Raw genomic sequence first — 23,986 nt, 5'->3', positions numbered from 1 at the left:
AATTTAAAACTACCACAATAGGGACAACTTTCAAGTGAAATGTATTGAACCCTTCCTGCATGCATCACTGACACGGGCAAATACAGAAATGGATTCAGCATTTTCTTCAACTTATGCAAATTTGATTACTCTGCACCAATGTAGCATGAGAAAAACCAGGATGGGGAAATCAGCATAATGGGAAGGGCTGAAGTGCATTTTTATTTAAATTAACTAGAATCCTTCATGTGTTTCTGTCTTCACTCAATCAAGGTGTTTACTTTTGAATGAAAGGAATGTGAAATTGAGTAAGAAAACCACCCTTTCCCCAGTTTCCTACTAGACAATCTGCAAGAAATTACTAATTTAAGGCAAAACGTATTAACAGAAAGTATTTTGCTAGTTTGCTTTTCAGCATTTTTAAAATTCCTCATTCAGGTCTCTGCAGTCATGAGGACTGAGAAAATCTTTTCAGTTTCCTGGAACTGGCAGAGACTTAGTAACAGAGTACCTAGTTCATACCTCCTACTGTTTTCCTCTTCTTTAGCTTGCCTTCAAGACTTTATTACTTCACCAAATTCATTCTAAGCAATCCTGACCTCATCACCCAGGGCTGCTTGAGTTCAGAGTCGATCTTACTGTACTCAGGGTGGGGGAATTAAATGACCTGTCTGTGGTAGATGAAGAAAAAGAAAATAAGCCAGGGGCCCGAGGTTTAGCTCTCTGATAACTGATGTGCTTTTAAGAAACACAGCACATTTTCTCCCCACAGTGAAGACCAAATTTAGGAGGAATGCCCTTTCTACTAGGTTTAGGTGGTGGGGCTGACACTCACATTTTGCTCATGGAGATCATCAGCTTCTAGGTCAAACTTCACGAGGGCTATGTTTTGCATGTGCTTTCACCCTGCCTGACTGAAGGAAGGAGCAGCTTGTTCTGTTCCTATTTCCAGTCCTCCTTCTTTTTTTCCTCATGATTTGGCAACTTGATCTACCATGCAAATAGACGTTCCCACGGCGATGTGAGTGAAACAAAACAGCATCAGTGAAGAGAAGCACACATCTCCCCTCTCTGTAACCCAACAAGCTCTGTTTTTCAAACCCATCTCACTGAATAACTTCAGCCTGTCTGCACCCATCCCTCCCAAAGCCACCTGCCTGGGCTGCCACCACCTTCAGGTGGCATCGCCATACACACAGAGCAAGTGGGTAAACATTCCTTTGAGGCTGTCAGGAAGGAGGGTGTTTTTATAGCACCACAGCACATTCCTCAAGCTGTTCCTGCCCTTTCCTAGCTGTCTGTGGTGCATTCTCAGCATTCTCTGTCTCTGCACAGCTCTGCTGGCACCACGTTTTGGCTGGCAGTGCTGTCTGAGAGCTGAGCTCTGCTTTGTCCCTGGATCCTGGTGCAAGGCAGAGACCCCCTGCTCGCAGCTCCCTCCCTGAGCAGCTGAAACCCCCAGCATTTGTGGAAATGGCCCATGCTTGAAGGAGCTCACAGACACATCAAGACTGTCTAGAAAGTATCATGTTGTCTCTGCCTCCCAACATATGTGCTGCACAGCTGGTGAGCAGGTTCCTGCTAGAAAGGCAAACAAGGGGGAGAATGAGTCACTGTCTAATGCATTAACACCCATCAAGTACCAAAAAAATTAAAATAGTGAGGAGTCTTTTTTCTTCCTGGGTTCACACAGAGTCAAGAACCAAATTCAGCTTGATTTCCTGCAGCAGAGATAACCCCTAGCACAGGCACAGTGCCACTCTGGAGTAGTGGAAAAGCAGAAAGATGCTGGAAATAAAAATATGTCCCTTTCTTTCAAAAAAAATAGACTGCTTTTGTGTTTTGCATTTTGTTTTTGGACTGCTCGACCAGTTTTATTTTTAGAAACATGTTTGACTCCTTCAAAACTCCATTGGCAACAACTTTTTAATCTCTCTTTGTTCCTGGCCTTTGGCAGGGTTTCAGTGGACTGTTCAGTGTCCAAGCAAATGTTCAGAGCCTGATATTGAGAATCACTCTCATTTACTGACTCTTTAAAAAATATCTGCCCATTTTACAGCCCCTGCACTGCCAGGATGCTTCTGTTACTGCCCAAAAGCCTGATCCCATGTCAGGACAAAAATCAGAGGAATCTTGTCACCACAAATCTGTAAGAGCCTTGTTGGAAGGGAGGTTGGTTGATGAGAATGGGGCTGGGGGCACAGGACAAAGTTCCTGCCTCCCTGTGAGAGTCAGGTCCCCCCTTTGTGGGAGAGAAAGCAGGAGCTGAGCTTTGAGCAGCAGGATGGGACAGCACCTCTTCATCCCACCACAACTTTTGGTACCATCCACAAAAGAGCCCCATTTTGAATAATCACAGAACCAGAGTAAGGTTTGGGTTGAAAGAGACCTTAAAGATCATCTCATTCCAACCCATTCCATGGGGCACCTTCCACTATCCTAGGTTGCTCCAAGCCCCATCCAACCTGGCCGGGAAAACTTCCAGGGATGGGGCAGCCACAGCTTCTCTGGGCAGCCTGTGCCAGGGCCTTACCATTCTCATACTAAATAATTTATTTCTAATATCCAATCTAAATCTCCCCTACTTCAGTTTGAGGTCATCTGCCCATTTTCTGACACTTCAGGTCCTTGTCTGAAATCTCTCTCCAGCTCTTTTGGAACTGGAAGGGGCTCTAAGGTCTCCCTGGATCCTTCTTTTCTCCGGGCTGGACACTCCCAACTCTCCCAGCCTGGCTCCAGAGCAAAGGTGCTCCAGCTTCCTGAGCATCTTCATGGCCTCCTTGGGACTCACTACAAATGATCCATGACCTTCTCATGTTGGGGGAACACAAAACTAATTTCCTGTTATAATCTCCCCATGCTTCAAATCAGTCTTTTTTTCTCCCTTTTCCTCCAAACATGAGATGTTACAGATCAAGGGACATGATCACCCAAGTGGCAGTACTGGGAAGAAATAGAGACACTTGGAAATTTGGATTTGATTACAGTGTTGTCTTTTTAAGTGTACAATTATGGAAGAGCACTGCACAACAGACCCCAGTTAGACAGGAACTTCTACAATTAAAAGGTTCTGTAGCATTTGCTCCTAAAGAGAAACATTCAGAGAAACAGAGAAACATTTTCAACTAAATTGGTGAGATGGCTTCTCTCCCTCTGAGTGTTCCCACTTAAAACATCAATAGGACTTTCTCAGTGCACACCTGTCCACACAGGAGGGGTTTATGGTTCTTTGTCCCGGCCAGTGATAATTCCCACCCAAATCTGTCTAATCTCCCAATCTGTAAAGAACCTTAAAATATGAATTTAACTGAAGAGAAGGAAATGCTTGCCCTGATTTCTCTGTGCTCTGGCAGCAAGGGCTGACCTGGACAAGAGGACATTGTTTTACTGGAAATATTTAACAACAGACAACCTTATTCAGAGGATGTGAGCTTCAATCTCCAGAAAAATGAAGAGTGACAACTTGAATTTCAAGTCAAATCAAGTCAGAACATTTACTGGTTTAGAGAAAAACACAAGAACAGCAGAAAGAAAATTATATTCTTCCTCAAGAATAGTGATAGAGTTATTATACATCTAGGCAATGTCTCAGGGAAGAGAAACTAACACTATTAGGGAAATTAGGACACAGAGGTGTATTTGGCACCAAAGTGCCTGCAAAGTGAAATAATGAAAATAGGAAATGTAAACATTGCTAAAGGGAACAAAATCTTGCTCTGAGTTTGTCCAGGGAGAATGAAATAGGGAGAATTTGGCAGTGTGCTAATTTATCCTGTATGAGTTCTTTACAGGGCAGGATGAAGTGAATTTAACCTTCCAAATGGTGACAAGAAATAGGAAGTTTCAGGAAGGGAAGCGGAGCAGAGCAGCTTTATTATCCTCAGGTGCTCGGTGCTGTCTTGGTGATATACACTCACAGAGATGTTAACCTTTCCTCATTCCGTCCCACACCACCCCATTAGCATAGAGGCTTTCATGAGGATTGAAAAGCTACCTAAACTGTTTCCAAAATAAAGCATTCAGCAAAAGGATTAAGATTAAAAAAAACGCTGAAAGGTTTTCAGCTCAGCGCCTCCGGAACGTGACATGTAACAAAATCATCCATAATCTGCCCATTTTTCCAGTTAATATCAGGACAATGTCTTAACTGTGTCACAGGCAGAAGAGGCCACAGATAAACATTCAGATAATTTCTACCACATATTTTTATTGCACTATCATTATTATTTATTTTGCTTCTGTTTTAACTGTGCTATTGACTTTGCAAACTGATGGGTGGTTTAACCATCCACACAAGTGTTCTTTATTAGTTTTAGCACTTAACCTACATGTTTTTTTCCTACCATCAGACTATCCTGGCTTCTATAATTTAAATCTGAATAATTCACCTGGTCTTCATTTGTATTTTCACCTTGAAAATATTTATAGACATATAATCATGTCTCTATTGATATTTTCTTCAAGACTATTTAATTCAGCTCCCTAATTTTCTCATCTGATATTTATCGACTATATACTTCACATTATTTTACTTGTCCTGTTCATGTTCTTCTTTATTCTCTCTTTACATACCAAAGCCCTTCCCAAGCCATAAACTCCAAGATTTCATTGCTTGTACCATAAAAATATATTTCTGTTGGAAACTTCCACCCAAACACAGGAGAAGTTTTGTCTCGTGTTTAAGTCCACTCTCAAAAATGCTGCATGGGGCTTTGATTGGTTGACTTGTTGCATCTTGGTTATTTTCCTAACTATTTGACCCACTCCCAAAGGACTCAAATCTGATCATTTTCCTCTCCTGCAGCAATAAAAAAGTAATGAACTGATTCTGAAAGGCTGGGACACACTCACTGAATTAAAATCGTATTTCACTCCCTGAAAGAGACCTCTGCAAACCCACATTGGAACAGGATTCTCTCTGTGGAAAGGTGACAGTTTTCTGCTGTTCCTCTGAAAGTTTGTATGCATGAAAATGAGATTTTTGTCACATAAACCCAGGTTTTCACTGCACAAGAAGCTCCTTGCTAACACTCATGGGTGCAGGCACTGCCACTGAACCCAGGAATTCTGGGACAAAGGGTGAACTACAGGAACGGTGTTTGCAGGGAATTTATTTCCTCCTGCTCCCTGTCTACTCAGAACTGTGAAGTGGGTTTCTCCAGTGGGAGATTCAATCCAATAACATTCTGCCCTTCATTTTTTTGGCCTTTTCTCCAAACTGGCAATAGAGACAAGGAGCATTACCCTGTTAACAGAGCTGCCACTTTGTTCCATCAGATATCAAGTGTCATTCACAGAAGGAGGGACAAATTAGGCAGATGCTGGTTCAGAACTGGTGGTATTGACATGTAAGTGGGATCCCTCTTAACATCAATTTGAGATGTTTGCACAGTGGATATCTTTGTTTGAATTGATCAGGCAAATTGAACTGCCAGAAATCCACCTCTCCAACTTTACATACCCACAGTGGAGGCACTGACCTCGAGCTCCTGATTAAGACTTCCACTATAATCAATGGAGACACAGTCAATAAAGTCAATGGAGATAAGAGCCCTGTTCTCCAGATTAAAAAGATTGACAGCTACTTAACACTAGACTGTGCCATAGACTATTAAGAGAGCCTTGAATGTCGGGCTCAGAAGTAGAGATTTACACTACACATGCCCAGCTGTGGCCAAGGGAGACTATGGGAAAAAAAAACCCAAACAATCCAAAACAACATGAAAAAAACCTTCCTTTTTTCTTTTTTTTTTTTTTTTAAGAAAAACCCTGACAAAAAAACATAAGTGTTTTGTTTTGTTTTGTTTGTTTTTCTTTTTTACTGAAAAGAGTATATCATACTTAGCTCAGCTGAGTACATTAAGATGTGTTTGCTTCTCCCAACTACCTGTAGAAAGAGTCTTGCTGCCTTCAGAGATAGAAGTTTACACTATGGAAGAATTAACAGATTCCTTCAGCAGCCATGGTTTGAATTCCCAGTAGATTTATCAGGAACTAGGTGAGGAAAGAGAGGCAAAACAGGTCTGGGGTGTTGCCCTAGAAGCTGCCTCTTGGATTCCCTCATCATGGAAAAATCCTGTTTTCCCCCACATGGCACATGTGAGAGCAGAAAATGTGTTTGAAATTACCTGGCCAGTGTGACAAAGAAATGACAAAACCACCTCTGCTTTACTGGTGTGCTGTTGGTTTATTCATCTGTCACACAGAAGGCAGAATCATGTGAAAAGTTCAACTTCTTTTGACAAGTTTCCCTCAGGTGGTGAGAACAGGAGGCAACCAGCATCTCCCTCACAGACCAGGTCTTTAATAGACTTAACACCATGAGAATATGAAGTGATCTCAGCTATATATTCACACTGTATGAGATCAGACTGCATCAAAACTTTGATAGATGCCCCTGCTGTTTGCTCATCCTTAAGGAGCAATGACCCAGACATTAGCATGTCTAGTAAATTGTTCTAATGTGTGGTGAAAGGGGACTAATGGATACAGTAATTGATTGTTTGATGGATAGCTGGGGAGCCCTTTGATTATGAGTTTTTGCTACGGTCCAAGACATTTTCATTCTCCAGTTAACCCAGAGCTGATTGCTTGCATGAATTATCTCCTTCTCTGACTGCAAATATCATTCACTTAATAAATATTTCATTAGAAACAAACCAGTGGTGGGGAGAGAGGAGGAAGCAGACGCTCAGTGCTGTGTCTGTTGAAGATGCTACAGAGTTTAGAGAACAAACACAGAGATTATCCATGAAATGTGCTCAGGTCATACAGGAGGTCTTTGCTTCTACAGGATTTAGTGCTCAGGAGCAAGAAGAAGCCTGAAGGTCAATTTAAATCAATCAAGGGAGGCCCAGTATGGACCAAGGAGGATGTACTGCAGTGCTGAAGCCACTGTGTAGAAGTTGGCTTCCTCACAGATCCTACTCTCCTCTCTCCTCCCAAACTCCAGGCTGAGCTTTCATGTTACAAGGAGGGACCCTGACCAAGAGATAGAATATCATCAAGAAAAGTTTTATAATTCCTGGGATTTTGTGGTGAGGGTAGAATTTTGATGCTAGTGAAGGTTACAGCAAAATTTTCCTGCCTATCCATGCTGTCTTCTTTGATCCTTTATTTTCCCACAATGTCTTCTCAAAAGCTATTTCTACCTTTATTTGGCTTTTGATATTTAATTATCCAGTGACACCTGCACTGAACACATTGGTTTCATTTCAGGTGGTTACTTTCCAGCGTGGCACTGTACTTTTGAGTTATGAAGATCACTACTCTTCTCTCCAAGGAGAGCTCTAAAGGGCAGTGCAGAAATCAGGCAGAAACAGACTTTTTTTAACCACTCAAACTCACAATCCTGGATCAACCCTGTTTCACCTCTCTTCAAATTTTCAAATAAGAAGAGAGAAATATTTGCCGAGGACACTTTGGACTTCCACAGGCTCCAGGGAGGTGAGGAACTTGACAAACTAAGCTGGAGTCACAAGTAGCTTGTTCCAACACGGAGTCACTACAAAAGCTAATCCCAATTCACCTCACACTCTTAATATGCTGAAAACTGCAGCAGTTTTTAAATCCTCTTTCATTGAAAAATTGTTGATGAGCAAAATACATAATGTTCCCCTATTACTCTCCACCTTGTGTACGTCCCCTGGGCACTGAGACTCTCTTATCTTGTTTTCCTAGCTGTTCCTCCAGCATATTTATATTGTTAGCCTCACAATGGGCACCGTTATGTCAATAAGCACAATTTAAATATTAATCCTATGGTTATGGGCAGAAATGTAACTGATCATATCATATGCTATAAAAGGGGAACATATCACAAGGAAATGGCTTCTGTGCTGTTTGCTCTCACATGTTTTGTCAAGAAATGTATAGAGGGGAATGACATGAACAAAATGGGGGGGGGGAAATAAGAGAAGGTGATAAAGGAAGAGGGACACTCAAACAAATAGAGCAGAGACTGTCAAGAGTGAAAGAAGAACACAAAAGGTGCTCAGAAAAGGGACAAAGAGTAAAGAAAGCTTGGAAGTGAATTGAAAGGAAGCCAAAGACAGATCCAGGTTATCTCCAAAATGCACAGATCTCCCAGTCAGGTATGACAGGAGCTGAGATAGAACCCTCACAGGGACTGGAACCCTCACTAGTGCTGATTTATTTCAGCAGGAATGGTGAGAGAAGGAAGGCAGAAAATCTTCCAAAAAAAAGAATAGCCATTATAAAAATCTACACATTCCTGTTTTTTCTCCTTCATTGCCATACACAGACCAACTACTGGGGAGCAGGATATCTCATTTTTAGACAAAAATATCTCTCTTCTCTTGAAGAAATATTTGTCACTAATTTCTGAAGATAAAACACCATTCTTCCCACATTCTGGAGAAGAATTTGCCACAGGGTAGTTCTAATATTAAAGACAAAATGGGTAAAAAAATTAAAAGAAGAATTGGAAAAGACTGTTTTTCAGATAAATACTAAACTTTGTATTTATCTGAGATCAGACTGAGTGAAGAAACTGCTGGCACAGTTAGTGTTTGACATATATTTTCCACACCAAATTGTGGAAGGTGACTGAGTCCACAATATCCCTGCATATTTTATCATAATCATGAGGCTGCACACCAGCCTTCTCCATGGGAAGCTCTCCCTGAACCACTGACACTGCCTGCTGAGGGAGGTGACACTTTCCATCAGCAAAGGAGCATGGATCTGGCTCAGCATTTTAAAGTCCCTGATGAGTTTACATTACCTTTCTGCTGGAGCCCTTTTATTTGCATCCACTGCCTGTGCTTTTACCCCTGCTGCTGCTCAGCTCAAACACAGCTGTGCTAATACACCAAAGCCACTCAGCTAATCCGTACTCCTCTGATCTATTTTCAGGTCTCATTTGGCAAATGGGAGGGGATGAGGCCAGTGGGAACACAGAGGAGAGACAAGCCCTTGAGGTGTGTCCTGGGCCAGTCTCCCAAGGACGCTGATTAGGTTTTAGTTTTGTGAGAATCACAGAATCATTGAGGTTGAAAAAACTTCCAAGATCATGGAGCCCAACTTTAGAACAATCACCAGCTTGTCAACCAATGTCATGTTCAGTCACTTCTTGAACACGCCCAGTGATGGTGACTCCACCACCTCTCTGTGCAGCCCCTTCTGATGCTTAACCACCCTTTCCATGAAGAAATTTTTCCTGATGTCCAACCTGAGCCTCCCTTGGCACAGCTTGAGGCCATTTCCTCTCATCCTGTCCCTTGTTCCCTGGTAAAAGAGTGCAATCCCCACTTGGCTACAACCTCCTGCCAGGGAATTGTAGAGAGCAAGAAGGTTCCTCCTGAGCATCTTTTTCTCCAGGATAAACATCCCCAGCTCCCTCAGCCTTTCCTCAAGGACTGACTCTTCAAACCCTTCCCCAGCTCTGGTGACCTTCCCTGGACGTGCTCCAACCCCTCCTGATCTGAGGGACACAGAATTGGACACAGCACTTGAGGTGTGGCCTCACCAGTGCTGAGTACAGAGGAACAATCACTGCCCTGATTAAAAAAAAAAAAAAATAAACTACACTTGGCTGAGTTTTACAAAAGGTTCTGAGCTTTGCATGCATCCTGAAGTCTCAGTTATTTTTTCAAGAGGAGCTATGATAGCTCAGTTGTCCTGGATATGTGTCATCATTGGCCACTCCATCCTGCCAACCAAAAAGTGTGGATTGTGAGGATGGAGATATTCTTCTCCTCCAGTCTCACCCTGTCATGCAGTGACAGTGCCCAGTCCAACACTTCTCAGAAGAACTTGGCTTTCTCTGAAAGAAATCTGAGCCCTTCCACCCTGACTTATTTTAAATATGCCTGTTAGGTCTCATGAGTAATGTATCTACACAAAGAGATCTCAGAAAACGTACAGATTGTGCAGGAACATAAATTTTGACTGAGCAAGTGATGAATAGAATGCAGAGCAACATCCTCAGATTTTGGGCAAAGAACATATAATCATTGAGTGGTGTTTGGGAAACATGTCAGGCTCTGTCAGGAAGAAGGGTTATAAATAAATGTGAGGGAGATACTTTAATAACGCTATCTCATATACACTCAATAATGAACTTTAATTATTTCTTTGGGTTTCTTTCTTCTTTCACTGTAGTGGATGAGTCAAGCCCAGATGTGTAATGAAACTCATACTGGCATCACAGCATTTTCTTTAGAGGTGGCTGAAAGAGCTCTATGGATCAGCTGTCAAATCATTTCTCCTCCTGTGGGGTTTCCTTCATGCGTCTCACCCAGCATTTAATTCCTCCACATATGGTAGGAGTGAATCATAGCACAAGGAATTTTCTTGATGGAAAAGATTTTGCAGGCAAGCAGTCTTCTCACATCACTGGTCCTGAAATGAAGCCAAAGTCATCTTTATCATAGGCAGTGGAGCAACCTGCCAAGAGGAACCAGTTGCCATGGTATGTAAGACTATAACATCTACAACTTTGCATTCTGAAACTATGAAAAAAAACCCAAAAAACTAATTTAGAGCTTATTGGTAAAGTCATCACCAAATATTTGCAGCAGAGAACGAGGAGATTGATTTGTTTCCTGCTGTGATGCTGGGAATTAACAGAGGATATCAAAAGGAAAGCTCTGAGGTGTTAAATGTAATGATGTGGATAAATATGAAATATCCCACCAATTCCTTGGCTTTTCAGTAGAAACTCAAGGAAATGAACAGAAGAAGGTGTCACATCACTCTTTTTGCAAAATGACTTCCTGTCAGCCTCTGCAATGACTACACAACTTTCTTGAAGAGGAAATCACATGTGATGAATCTCCCTGAAGTACTTTCATTCTCCCTTCCACCTTTCCTGCTCTATAAGCAAGGAAAATGACAACACGACCCTACTGAAAGAAACAGGATGTTCCCAAAATCCCCTCACCATGAAGAGACCGTGGCTCAATTCCTCTGCTCAAAAACAGGAGCGTTCAAACTCACTGAGGGGACACACAAAAGTGTCTGACTTCACTTGCCAGGTCTACTCCCAGTCCCATAGCCAATATTCCATGATGAACAGTGGACAAACAAACCCAGGAAACACATCAATTCTGCAGATTTTTGCATGTAGAAAGTCCTTGCACTTGGCAGCTACTCAACTTATTCCTCCTTATGAACACATCCAGACCCACCAATTTCCATTTCCTTATGAGAATCGTGAAAAAAACCTGAACAAAAGAAACAGAACAAAAACCCCAAGGCAGAGGAAGACAGAGAAACCTGGCAGGAGCTGTGGAATGTGGAGAGCTGAGCCTGTGCTGGAGCAGTTTTACTGGTGTGATTTATACCCCGTGGAGGAGGGTGAGGAGGAAAGAGAAGCAGAGACAACTTGTGATGAACTGGTCCCATTTCCACCCCCTTCCCCCCATGATGCTGGTGGGGAGGAGGCAGAGAATTCAGGAGTGAGTTTTCCTGGGAAGATGGGAGGGGTGCGGGAGAGATGTTTTAAGATTCAGTCATATTTCTCATTATCCTACTCTGATTTAAATCGTAAGAAATTAAACTAATTTCTCCACATTGAGCCTGTTTTGCCTGTGACAGTAACTGATGAGTGATTTATCCTTGTCCTTATCTTGACCCAAGAGCCTTTCACTACATTTTGTCTCCCCTGATCAGCTGAGGGGGAGCAGCTTTGGTCCATCCAGGAGCAACACTCCACAAATGTGGATGAGTTCTTCCCTCTATAGAGAGAAACACCTCAGCTTGCAAAATGTTTGTGATCTGCAGGGTAATCTACTAAAATTCAGCATTGGGAGGTTTCCCAACTCACCTCCTATTTCGAGTCTTACATTCAATCACCAGTTTGTAAACAAAGAAGCAATTCCAAATAAAGCAGTTCCAAAAATAGCCCACACAGCTCCATACCACACTTTCAAAAACCTTTGTTTTCGTGGTCAGTTAATAATTTGCAACACACACAGCTTGGAAAAGGAAAAAGCAGCTCTGGTGAGCTCTGAGACTGAAGAGGAAGCAGGGGGAGAGTCAAGAAGGCAAAAGGTTGATTAAAGGGATTTTGTGTGAAGTCTACAATGGGTCAGTGCCTGCAGGCTTGGAAGCAACAAGCAGTGTAAGGAGAAGAAAAAGGTTTTATAACATTGGATGTCATCAAGCTCAAAATAAAATGCACCTCAAAAGAAATAGGATTGGTGTAGGACAAGAAAACAAATGACATCCCATATGTGAAGAATGCACCTCTGCAAAATGAGTCCATTTGGGCAGAAACATATAAAAACATACAAAAAAAAAAAAAAAAGGCAGATGCCAAAATATTTAAACAAAATGTATGGTTCTCTATAAACAAAAAGCCCTTTTCCCCCTTTTGTGCAAAATTCTCCCTCATACCCCACTTTTTCCAGGCTGGAACTGCAAACTCTCCCTCATACCCCACTTTTTCCAGGCTGGAACTGCCTGGCAGCTCTGACCAGGCAGGCAGGTGTTCAACCAATCACCACCATTTCTATCTCCTTTACCTGCTCTCACACCCATGACCTGAGGTTTTTTTTTTTAACTTAAATAATTTTGCATCTTTTAAACTCAAAAATAGCAAATTAGCACTACCCCACGCTACACCAGAATTATGTCACCCTCTGCCATTTATCAGATGGCCTTCCAGACCCTACTGTGCCTAAGCAGATGTGCTGATGAGCAAGAGCTGTGCTCACCCTTGGGAGCCAAAATTTCATGAACTGGGTAGGGAGAGGACGTGCACAGCCCTGTGGACTTTACAAAGGTTGAGAACCAGACAAGCTGAGAATAAAAACTGCCAAACTCACAGCAGATGTGACCTAAAGCTCAAATTCCTCCTCCCTAGGAACCTCAGAAGCCATATATTTATACACAAAATCATTAATATTATACTTATTTAAACTGCATTTATTTGTTTGTTCTCCTTAGTACAGAGAGGGGACATGGAGAAGATTTCCACAACTGAGCAAGGTATTGTCTCTTCAACAGACAGACAAAACATCCTGTTTCACCCCAACTCTTTACAGAGTTTATTCTCATCTCAGTGATTCATCAGGGCTTCCCTGACACCGTTTTCATCTGAGCAGTGCAAAACCCAGCTCCTGCATCCGACCAGTCCTGTGCCAGCAGATGGCACTCCAAAGCGTGCAGCATCCACAGCTTCCCTCACCCCACTCCCAGCAGCTGCTGGAAAAGGGGTTATTTTGTTTTGTTTTTTTTTTTTTTCTTGTGCTTGGCTCTTCAGTGGTGTTTTTAATCATGTTTAAATATAGGGATCAACTTAGGAGCTCCCACCACAGGGCTATCAAACTTCCCAGTGCTCAGCTTCCAGAGGAGGTCACTATGTCCTGCTGCACATAAAAGCCACATTCCCGTTCTCCTTCCTTAAATCATGTAACCAGATACAAACTGCTGGGCACTGAAAGGGAGAAAACACATTTTCCTCACTCGCCAGAAATCAGCTGTGATTGCAAGAAGAAATTTTTTAAATTTTTGTTTGCTGGGTGGTTTTTGGTTTTTTTTAGGGCAATCATCTGTGTTTCTCAGCACGTCACTGCTGAGCTCTGCATGTGGATGTAACCTAATACAGAAAGGAGAAGGGGAAGGGAAAATCCTTCTTAAAGCAAGAAACGTTGCAGATCAAGAGATCCAATTGTGTCAAGTGTAATATTGAGTTAAGGTTCTAGGAACAACCTCAATAGTTTTATTACATACAGGACTTTACAGACTCAGTGAAGGTAGAAAATAAAACACTGAAACTTTTCATTTCATCCAAGTGAGGTGTGCAAACCACAGCTCACAAAAAATCCAGGGTTTGCAAGGATTGGAAACAGGATCTCTGGCTTTGCCCCATGGAAAATTGGGTTCATGGAAATAAACATTTATGGTTTTATCCAGTTTCTCCATACAGCCACTGTAGGTTTCCCCATGGCAGTCTTTGTGCCAAGGAAGACCTTGGGAACCTCTGCTTTGTGATTTTGGCTTTGGGAAGATGCAGAAAAAGGAGCAGAAGATCAACTGGCATTTCCCATGGGGAAGAACCTTCCTTGCTCTATCATTCCCAGCTCCCTTCCAGCATCTGGAGAGGACAGTGAGACAAGAGGTGAGATTGAGACCTTAGCAGGGAAAAAGTCCTCTTGCCCCAAACCAAATTAATCCACTGAAGTGGCCTAATTCTCATCCCAGGGTACCACGTGGTAGCACAGCTTTAATTAAAGCAGATTAACAAAGGGGGCACTGCAAAGCTTTGCTGTGTTTTACTGCAGGGCACACAGTGACATGCAGTCTGTCACCTCGCTGCTGAAGGGGCAAACTGCCCATTTGAGCACCCACAGGAGGAGAAGATCTGTGGTGGCCTGGCTGCATCACTTTCCCCAGGATTGATTCAGAGCTTACAGGGATGAGCTGGGACAAGGGTGATGCTCACCAGGTACCAACCCCACAACTTGGATTTGCTCCCAACAGTGGCAGTGATGAGCAACACTCATAACTCAGTTTTTTCATTCATAGAAACCACAGAATAATTTATATTAAATAGGAGCAATGACTGCCATCAAATCCAACACCTTGCCATTCTTATCTACAAAATCATATCCAGGGAATGTCCCTCAGGGTTTGCTCATGGCTCTGAACCATCACCTTATTTCATATCTGGGACAATTGGGTGAAAAAGTCTCTTAAACTTAAGGGAATTGTTTGCTTCAGAGGCACCTTCTCAAATCAACAACTTTGTGAGATTGCAGTGGAGAACCTCCATCTGTGTTTAGGTGAACACATTTATTTTATTTATCACACAGGCTGTTGCTATCAGCTCAGAAATAACTACTTGAAATGTTAACTTCACCACATGCCTTATCCTACAGAACCTGTTGTGTTTTATAATGACACTATATATAAATTATCTCTCTGATATATGTCCAGCTTTATGAGCTAACTCCAAAGGAATTTCCTGGATTGTCATTAAAAGTGAGGATGAAACTCTATAACAAACCAGTACATCAGTGGAAGTTTAGCTTGGCACAAATTTGGGTTACACTTTTCAGCGAAGGAACAGAATAAAGAATCAGAATTAGAAGTGTGATTCTGTGTTTCCTCGTGTTTTCATAAACCAGAAATAATTTTGACCAATTCAGAGAGCCTGAGCAACCTGGTCTAGTGGAAGATGTCCCTGTCCATGGCAAGAGGTTGGAATAAGATGTTTTTTAAGGTCCCTTCCAACTCAAATTATTCTATGAGTCTGTGATTTCAGAGGTGAGATGAAGTATAGGGGAGGTAACATCACTGCCTTCTACACAGGAGTGAAAGGGGTTTAATATTATTAGGTTTTATGGTGGATATAAGTTTGTTTATTTAGTACCTTGAAAATAAATAAGATGTTCCCCAGAAAGGTCAACAAATATAATTTTTTATTCATTCTGGTGCAGCAAGGGTTAATACATTTCCAAACACATTTTATACTGGGAAAATACCATTGCTGTCCCCATTTAATCATGTGATAAATGCAGCCATCAAAGTGGGTTTAGAAGAATACAATTTCCTTCCTTTCAATAATTCATCTCCACAGGGGGGTTTAAATGTATTAAATAACACTGCATTCACTTTGGAGCAAGGTGACACACTCAGTAAGATTTCACATTTGTTACTCCAGTTGCTGCATGTGATCTTTGCCAGGGCAAAAGTCAATTTAGACTCTTGCAGAGCACCTTAGGGAAGGTGGGGTTGAAGGAAGGGAGGTGGATGGGGTTGTATGAGCAGCCCACTCATCCCAGCAAAAAACACTTCCTCTAGGCAGAAACACTCACTTTATAATTATGCTTCTGAAAAAAAAAAAAAAAAGTAATATACAGGGGAGTCAAGCCCATAAAGTGAACAAAATTCAAGCTTTTAATTCATTTTTTAATAATTATAGTACTGCCATTGTGGCCACACACGTCCTGCAGACTCAGCCTACGTTTCATCAGCTCTGGGATCTTGGCCTGTGTTTGCTCTCCTCTTCAGCTGCTGTCACACAGCTCTGACAGAGCTGCCAGAGGTGACCCTCACTGCCCAGAAAAGCTGCATGCAAGGACAAAGCTCTCTGAGCAAGGTGAGTGTCCATCCAGCTACCACTGTATTTACAGTTATATTTAATTTTATTTTTTATTTGTATTTATTTCTACTGATGTAGTATACATCAGTACACATATATATATTTATAGATAGGCAAATCTGTGCCAGCAGTGCTGACTGGAACCATGAACTGCCCACACTCACTGGATAAAAAGCAATGCTTGGGAGGAAGGAGGATTCAGAATTCCTTGAGACCATGTCTTGATCTTATGTAATATGTGAGAATTTTACTTTTTTGAATGAACCTGATGTGCCAGGAGATGTGCATTTGCAGTATTCTTTAAATTTAGGGACTGACAGTACCTAAGGGGGTAGAAGGGCTGGAGAGGGATTTTTTTGCAAGGGTGTGGATTGATAAGACATGGGGGGTGGCTTTAAGATGAAGGAGGGTAGATTGAGATTGGATATTTGGAAGAAATTCCTCCCTGTGAAGGTGGTGAGGTCCTGGCACAGGTTGCCCAGAGAAGCTGTGGCTGCCTCATCCCTGGAAAGATTCCAGGCCAGATTGGATGGAGCTTGGATCAACCTGAGATGGTGGAAGGTGTCCCTGCCCATGGCAGGGGGTTTTAAACAGATGATTTTTAATGTTCCTTCCAATCCAAACCCTTCTGTGATTCCACAAGACACGAGCACAGCAACCACCCAGGCAGCCACCACACGCAGTGGGGAAAAAAACATTGCAGAGCTGTCTCTGGCTATGGAAGAACAATAACGTGGGCACCAGCTGAGTGATCTGTCCCAGCCTCTGGGCACAATATGGATTTTTCCCTGTCCAAGGGCTCCCTGCCATCAGCAGGGCTGGCTCATGTCCCTGTTTCATGGCGGAGCCCCAAACGCCTCCACCCGACCCCGGTGCCACCGTTCCCCCAGCAGGGTCTGTGCCAGCGTGGGGTGACAGCAAAGTGTCTCCCAGGATTTGGGAACATAAAAGCAAGCGGTTGCAGGGCTGGGGGCGAGGCTGGCACATTCCAGACAAAACAAGGCTTTGGTTTGTGGCTCCAGCAGTGACTCAGAGCTGGGGTAGAGGAGCCGGTGGAGCTGCTCTGGAGGAGGCTTGGTACAAAAGAGCCCCTTCCCTCGCCTTCATCCTCTGCCCACACAGAAACCTCTGTCCTTTCTCACTCAAACAAAAGGAAAAATGAAAAAAAAAAGCAATAAAAAGAAGAAAAACATACAAGGGAACAAACAAACTGAAAAAAACCCAAAACCTTAACTAACCAAAACCCAGCTAGTGAAAACTCAGTTCCTTGCCTGGGTGCTGACAGAGGCAGCTGCAGTCTCAGGTTCTATCGGCAGACACAGGCAAAGTGGGCTGGTTCCTTGAAAGGCACTTAGTAGAGGGTTGCCAAGGAAAAATCCACAATGTTTAAGTTGTTCAGGCAATTTAGGAAATGGAAAGCTCCCCCTAAACCTGATGATACATATTCTTTTTTATAAAGGTTTGGTCTTTTCTTACTTTTCTTCTCCTGTAGGATAAGGAGATAGGAATGCTACTGGAAGCTCAAAGTTCCAGCTTTTGACAATTCCTTCAGTTACAGCTGTAGCAGCATTTGGGGTGGTTTCTTACGTGTTTTTACTGAAGCCCAGAGCATTCCTGTTGTCCCATAAAACCTGCCACCAGCAGCATCCAGAACCTGGGTGTTTTCCCAAGGGCTCTGGTGCAGGATTCTTCATTTTAAGTTTTACAGCTGAAAAATGCTGCCTCCCTGACAAAAGGGGAATTTAATGGTGACTTAGGGAAGTTCTGTGCCTATAAAGCCCACTGGAATTTTTTTTCAAGATTGTGGGCATGATGAAAAGAAAAGACCTTCCCTTCCCAGGAAGGGACACACCGGAAGCAGAGCAAGAATACTTTGGGACATTCGGAACAGATTCCACCTCCCTTGAAAACACAGGGAACAAATTAAAAGATTATGTGTGAATCTATTTCCATCTACTTATTAAATCCCTTTATGAGAATCTATTTCTCTGCCCCCAAAGAGGCAGAAAAAAAAAAGAAAATATTTAAATTTTCTTAAGAAAATTGCTTTAATGACTGCCTTAAAAAATCCCCCAAACCCTTTAAAACCAAACAAAAGCCCACACTTGAGTAAAGTCAAGAAGAAAATAACTGTGTGATTTAAATGCTCCATATTGACAACCCTAGGAACAGGGGAGTGGGTTGATTACAATATGGCTTTTAAAGGATGCACAGTCATTTAAAACAAAGTTGACATTATTGAAATAACACTTTTTACAGAAGTAGCTGCATCCCAAACGACCTTGAAAAGACACAGCAATTACTACCACACATGCAAGATAAATTATCACCAAAGCTTAGGCTTGATTTCCTGAGATACAGCAGCCAGACTGGAACATTAGGAGCTGGGATGAGCTCTGAGATAAGATGGTAGAGTCAATAAGACAAATGTGTAAATAAAAGGCTCTATTTGTCAGGGCAAAAGCTGAATTTTGATTGTGAGAAATCAGATTTTGCATTTCAGGGAAATACACACCACGTCCTCTCACAAATGTGGAAGCTGGTTTCAAACATGAGGAGCATCAGGAGCATCTATTGCTTTAAAAACTCATAATTAATTATTGTTCAAAACAAGCTGTTGGTGTTGGCTTAGCCTGTGAGATCCTCAAGGTGGCACAGTCTTGTAGCTGTGCTTTTACACCTACCATGACAAGGGCCTGATAAAAATAGAAGCCCAAATAACCAAAGTCATTACACACTCACACAGATATATGCAGTTTATGCAGACATTACTGCCAAAAAAAGTTATTCTTCCATAAAGCCAAGGACTGGATCTTGCTGCCCCCAAAATGAGAATTTTGCTCTAATCACATAAAAAGAACAACTTCATAAACACAGGAAGAAAGGGAGAAATGATGCTTCCTGTGGGAAGGAAGTCAGTTTAAAGACAGAATAAACTGATGCAGTCAGGAGGAGGAAAAAAAAAAAGCTTGTATATGCAAATAGACATTTATATACCCAAATTTGTACTTCTAAGAAATATAATTTACTGACCTTTGAGAGATGGGTCAAATAGGCCCATAGAATAAGAAATAAAGGCATCTTTTTGGCAACTACCATGTTCCAGAGCAATAATTATTCTTTCCCCTCTCCGTGAGCAGCAGGAAATGAAGAGGGATGCCATTACACCATGACAATTACTGTAATTTTAATTTCTAAATATTGCTAGGAAAGTTTCCTCAAAAAAAAAAAAAAGTCTGTTCAGATTTTCGATGTGGTTTTAGATAAAAACTCATTCCCCAGCTAATGCAGAGCTGTGCTTCCCCTCCTCCCACTCCCTTGGGGGAACCACCCACAAAGTCTGCAGGGTGAGAAAAACCCACTTTCCTCCCCATTAGTGGAGAAGAGAGAATTGCAGAGAATCACAGAATGGTTTGGGTTGGAAGAGACCTTATAGATCATCTTGTCCAATCCCCTGACATGGGCAGGGACACCTTCTACTCCCCCAGGTTGCTCCAAGCCCCATCACTTGAACTTGTTCAACCATGGGCACAAAACCAGATTCATTCCATCAGAAGCAGATGATGTTGGATGCACAATAATTATTTAAAAAAAAAAATATTTTCATCTCCTGTGCTCGGCAACATTATTTGCTCTGCTGTGGATTTTCCACAGTCTACCATTAATTATTTTAATACTATAGGTAATCAATTCTGTGCTAGTAGAACATTGTCTTATTATATCCAGTTGTTGCACTGTGGGATGGGTTTCACCCTAGAGGACGTGTCTGGTCAGCTGTCCAACCTCTCCTGCCACTGACCACACTGTCCTAGCCTCCAAGGAACACCTGAAATACTCCCAGTCCTCCACTGGACTCTGCCTGGGAGGAGTTTGCACCTTGGTGCATTTGTTCACAGGGAGAAGTGGGATTTGAAGCCCATCTGCCTCAAAAATAATCAGGAGCAGAGATGACCATATCCCCAAATCTCTGCTGTAGGCTGCACCAGCAATTGCCATAAACTGAAATTACCTTTCAAAATTCCCCTTAATTAGCCTTTTGAGGTCTCATTTTGTCACCAGTAGATGAAGACTTAAAATTACTCTCATAGATTCAAGGGAAAGGGCTTTTTTCCTTTTTATATTAATTGTTGCCACAAGGCACGTTCAACAATCATCATTTAGTGTAGTAAAAAGTTGTGTCTTTCAATATATGCACCTATAGAACTCCATTGATTTGTCTATACACAAACACATTCCTACAAACATATATTTGATTAAGAATTTATATAACTTCAGGCTTCAAGGAGTTTTGGATCAATGCCTTTATTTTGCCTTTATAAACAAATAAACTCAATTAAAGAGTACTTACAACAAACCACAATGGGCAGGAAACTAATTTTCCCAAGGCTTGCCATGGCAATTTTTACCTGTTACATGGGTCTAGGGAATCAATTACTCCCTAAAGGGAAATTATTAGGGCTTGTGTTACCCAACATCTCACCTTTCCCACTCACCAGTGGGAGAGAAGTATAGGGACAGGCATCCAGAAAAACGAGTATTCTTCAGACCTCTTACAATTTGCTGTAATAAATTAAAGTATAAATAAAAGAGAACAAAGCCCTGCAGGCAAGCAGTGCTTGAGTCAAGGCTGGATCTGCACCAAGTCACTGTGCAGCTTCACAAGGCCCATAAATCAGCTCTCCTGAACATATGTAGTATTTTGCATTACTCTATAGGGTGTTAACTTTAATGCCTTAATACATTCACATAGTGGTCAGGTTACAGTTCCTGTGGGAACCATAAATTTGTCTGCCCTGGCCAATCTGCTGCTGGAAAAATAATAATAATAATAAGTTAAAACTAACCACAGCACCACATTACTTTCAGCAGGTTTTACACCTTTAATTTTTCTCCTTTTTGAGGGAGGAAGAAGAGAGCATGTGTGAAGCTGCAAAAATACAGGGAAGCTGAAGCAGATGTGAATTAATTTTCATCCCTTTTGTGCATGAAGGCTTGTGTGTCCCCAGCCCAAGCAAATGTCACTGCATGAAAAAGATTTGCCCCCGGGTGTCATCAAGCCTTTTTCTGAGTCAGAACCCTCTCACCCAGGACATGCTACAACCTCCTTTTTTGTGATCCACCAAAGCCACTTCACCTGCAAGCGACAGCTACAAGGAGAAACAACCTGAGCTGACCCAGTTTAACTCAATTTCTGCTGATTCTGCCTGACCCCCACCAAACTGATCCTGCTACAATCTCCCAGTAGTTGGATTCCTACCTGGTTGAAGGCAAAGGTGGTTGTCTCTGTCCCATTCTTCCTCCAGCCTCCTTTTGCTCCAACCTCACCATTACTCATACAAAGATTTGAGTATTTTTTCTCTGGCATCCTATTTTTTTTCCCCATATTAAAACTCTGTTTTCTTCCAACGAAAGTTGGTTTTAGAGTCATCAAGCAATTCCAACACAGTCACCATTACTCACACAAAGATTTGAGTATTTTTTCTCTGGCATCCTATTTTTTTTCCCATATTAAAACTCTGTTTTCTTCCAACAAAAGTTGGTTTTGGAGTCATCAAGCAATTCCAACACACCAAAAATGCTGGTTTCATCCAGGCTTGCTCCCAGTGCCAAAATTCGCAGTAATTAGCATTTTTCATTCTGTTTGCAGTGGTTAATGACCAGCAGTCCCACATCCTGTGGAGCAGCCAGGGCCATGGTAGTACCAGAAATGGTAGTCCAGGCAAGAACAGAGCTGTTCCCTTCCCTGCAACCCACTCCACCAACAGCAGTCAAACAAAATTTGTTAAAAGCCCAAGAAGTGATGCAATACAGATGGCGTGAAAACAAATCAATGTTAATTTGCACAAAATGACCCAATAAATACTTAACGTATGTAGGATTTGACCACAGTTACAGGATGTGCTATTTAGGCCCCTGCTAAACACAGATTACCAGCTGTTGGACAAAACCAGACTGTTAATTTTTATAAACACACAGCTGAAAAGCAATATCTGTGCACAATCTCTCCACAGGTAGCAGTGGGAACTGCTGGATAAAGAGATTAATCAGCCCTTTGGTACCTAAATTTCATTTTAGTGACACCCACACCAACTAAGCAACAAGGTCTAAGGCAGAATTGTAATTGTTTGAAACTTAGTTAATATTAAAGCTTTGGTCCATTTATCTGCACTAATGATGGGGTTTTCAGTGGTACCATTCCACTATTTTTTAGAGAGAATCATCAATTCAAAGTTACAAAGTACAACTATTGCTGACATACCTTAAGGAAGTTGTAGAAAACCAGGTGGCACAAGGTAGGGAGAGAAAAGTCATTAGGAAATAAGAAAACCTGCTGACTGCCTCTTAAGTGATAAAAAGTTTCCAAAATATCAGAGATAATCACTGAAATTAGACATGGAGTTTTGGGTTTTGGTGGCACAGTATCAGCTGAAAATGCTTACAAATTTGTTAGTATGTAGATTTGAGAGGACAACCTAATTTCTGTTGGACCCTTAGTTCAGCCAAAGGATCTCCTGGCATCAAAACTCTTGGAAATCTGTGGAGATTTCTTAAACACACACAAACACATCTAGATATTAATCTATAGTATTTTGTATTACTATTTATGAATGACTACACATTTTTCTTTATGTATACATATAAACTTATACTAAAATAGCTTTATAGTCTTAATAATTTACATATGTTCACTGGCACACATGCATCTAATTATATTCATATATATTCACGTAAATGTGAATATAATGAAATATGTGCATCATATATAGAGGAATCAGAGTATGTATGAATATGTATGCACAAATTAGAATAAATATATATAGTCTGATTCTATACAGTATTTATTCATTGAAAAATCTCCTAATATGGGGTAAAAAAGAAGAAAAAGGCTCAATTTGCATATGTATATAGTAGTTAACCACAGTGCAGTGTAGCCAGAGAAAGCAGAATACTTAATCCCTCTTAAAACTGGGGACAGATTTGATAAAAACTCTTCTTAATTTTCTTCTATGAAATTCTTGGAATGTGATTTTACCACACCTACAAGCCCAGCTTCCAGGAAAAGGGGGTGTAGGACTGCTTTTTGATGTATTTCATAGGAGAAAAAACTCCCCTCAAGAATGGAAAAACAGCCCCATGAGGACAGAAAAGCAGAGAATAATTAAACAGGTTTTACATAAGTCTTTTTCCCTGAGTCCTGGTATCTCCCACCTCCAAAGACATCACACATCTCTATTGGAAAATCACCTCACTGGTTTCAGTGTAGGCAGTGGAGGAGCTCCAAGCTCTTCAGCATCATTAGTGGGGTTAAAAGCAGTGGTTTTTTTTAGCACTGTACTTACTTTCAAACACAGAGACACCCATGAACCTACCTGTTTGGTGCTTCTCTGCCCAGTAGGAAGCAAAGATTTGGATTTCTCTGCTATTTTCTGTTAAAAGGAAAAGGAAAAAAAAAAATCAGAGAGAAAATGGGTAAGAAGAGTCCAAATATTTAGGGAAAGAGCATATGAAGCTATTTTCTTCTACTTTCTAAAGAAAAGGACATGGAGAAAGCTCTTAGTCTTTAGAAAAAAAACAGGAGAGTATAAAAACATTGAAAACTTCAGTCTTGCAGGCATTAAAAGTCTTCAAAGCTTCTAGAATGACAAGGTTATCAAAACTGAAACAGGCATTTAGGGAATGACAGCCAGGACGTGGATAAGTAGCAATTTATCACTCAGATTGTTTTCCTGATGCAGCTGGGCATTCACAAACTGCAGTGGTTAATTTTGGCACTTCTGAATTGATGACAGTTTTTAAAATAAAAGAAATCCAATCCTGTATGGTTCAGATGGACTGTACTCATGAACATTAGAGGGGAAAAAAGCATAAAAAAGATGTGTGTGTGTTTATATGTGGGGGTGGAGCTCCTTACCCAAATAATTCCAGCTTCTC

The 23,986-nt window shown here is 41.5% G+C and overlaps 1 protein-coding gene across 6 annotated transcripts in view; it reads right to left on the bottom strand.

Annotated features, from left to right (window-relative positions):
- Positions 1-23,986, bottom strand: part of TSNARE1 (t-SNARE domain containing 1) — a 450,340-nt gene that overhangs the window by 217,543 nt on the left and 208,811 nt on the right. For all 6 annotated transcript variants that reach the window (XM_039714443.1, XM_039714426.1, XM_039714471.1 and 3 more), the window contains one exon: positions 23,425-23,481. In XM_039714443.1, the coding sequence (XP_039570377.1) occupies positions 23,425-23,481 (57 nt within the window). The remainder of the gene's footprint in view (positions 1-23,424; positions 23,482-23,986) is intronic.

This window comes from Passer montanus, unplaced genomic scaffold (genome assembly GCF_014805655.1).
Source record: "Passer montanus isolate IOZ18808 unplaced genomic scaffold, ASM1480565v1 scaffold100, whole genome shotgun sequence".
Taxonomy (NCBI): Eukaryota; Metazoa; Chordata; class Aves; order Passeriformes; family Passeridae; genus Passer; species Passer montanus.
The sequence above is the reverse complement of the archived record's forward strand: the minus strand, read 5'-3'. Positions and strand labels throughout refer to the sequence as shown.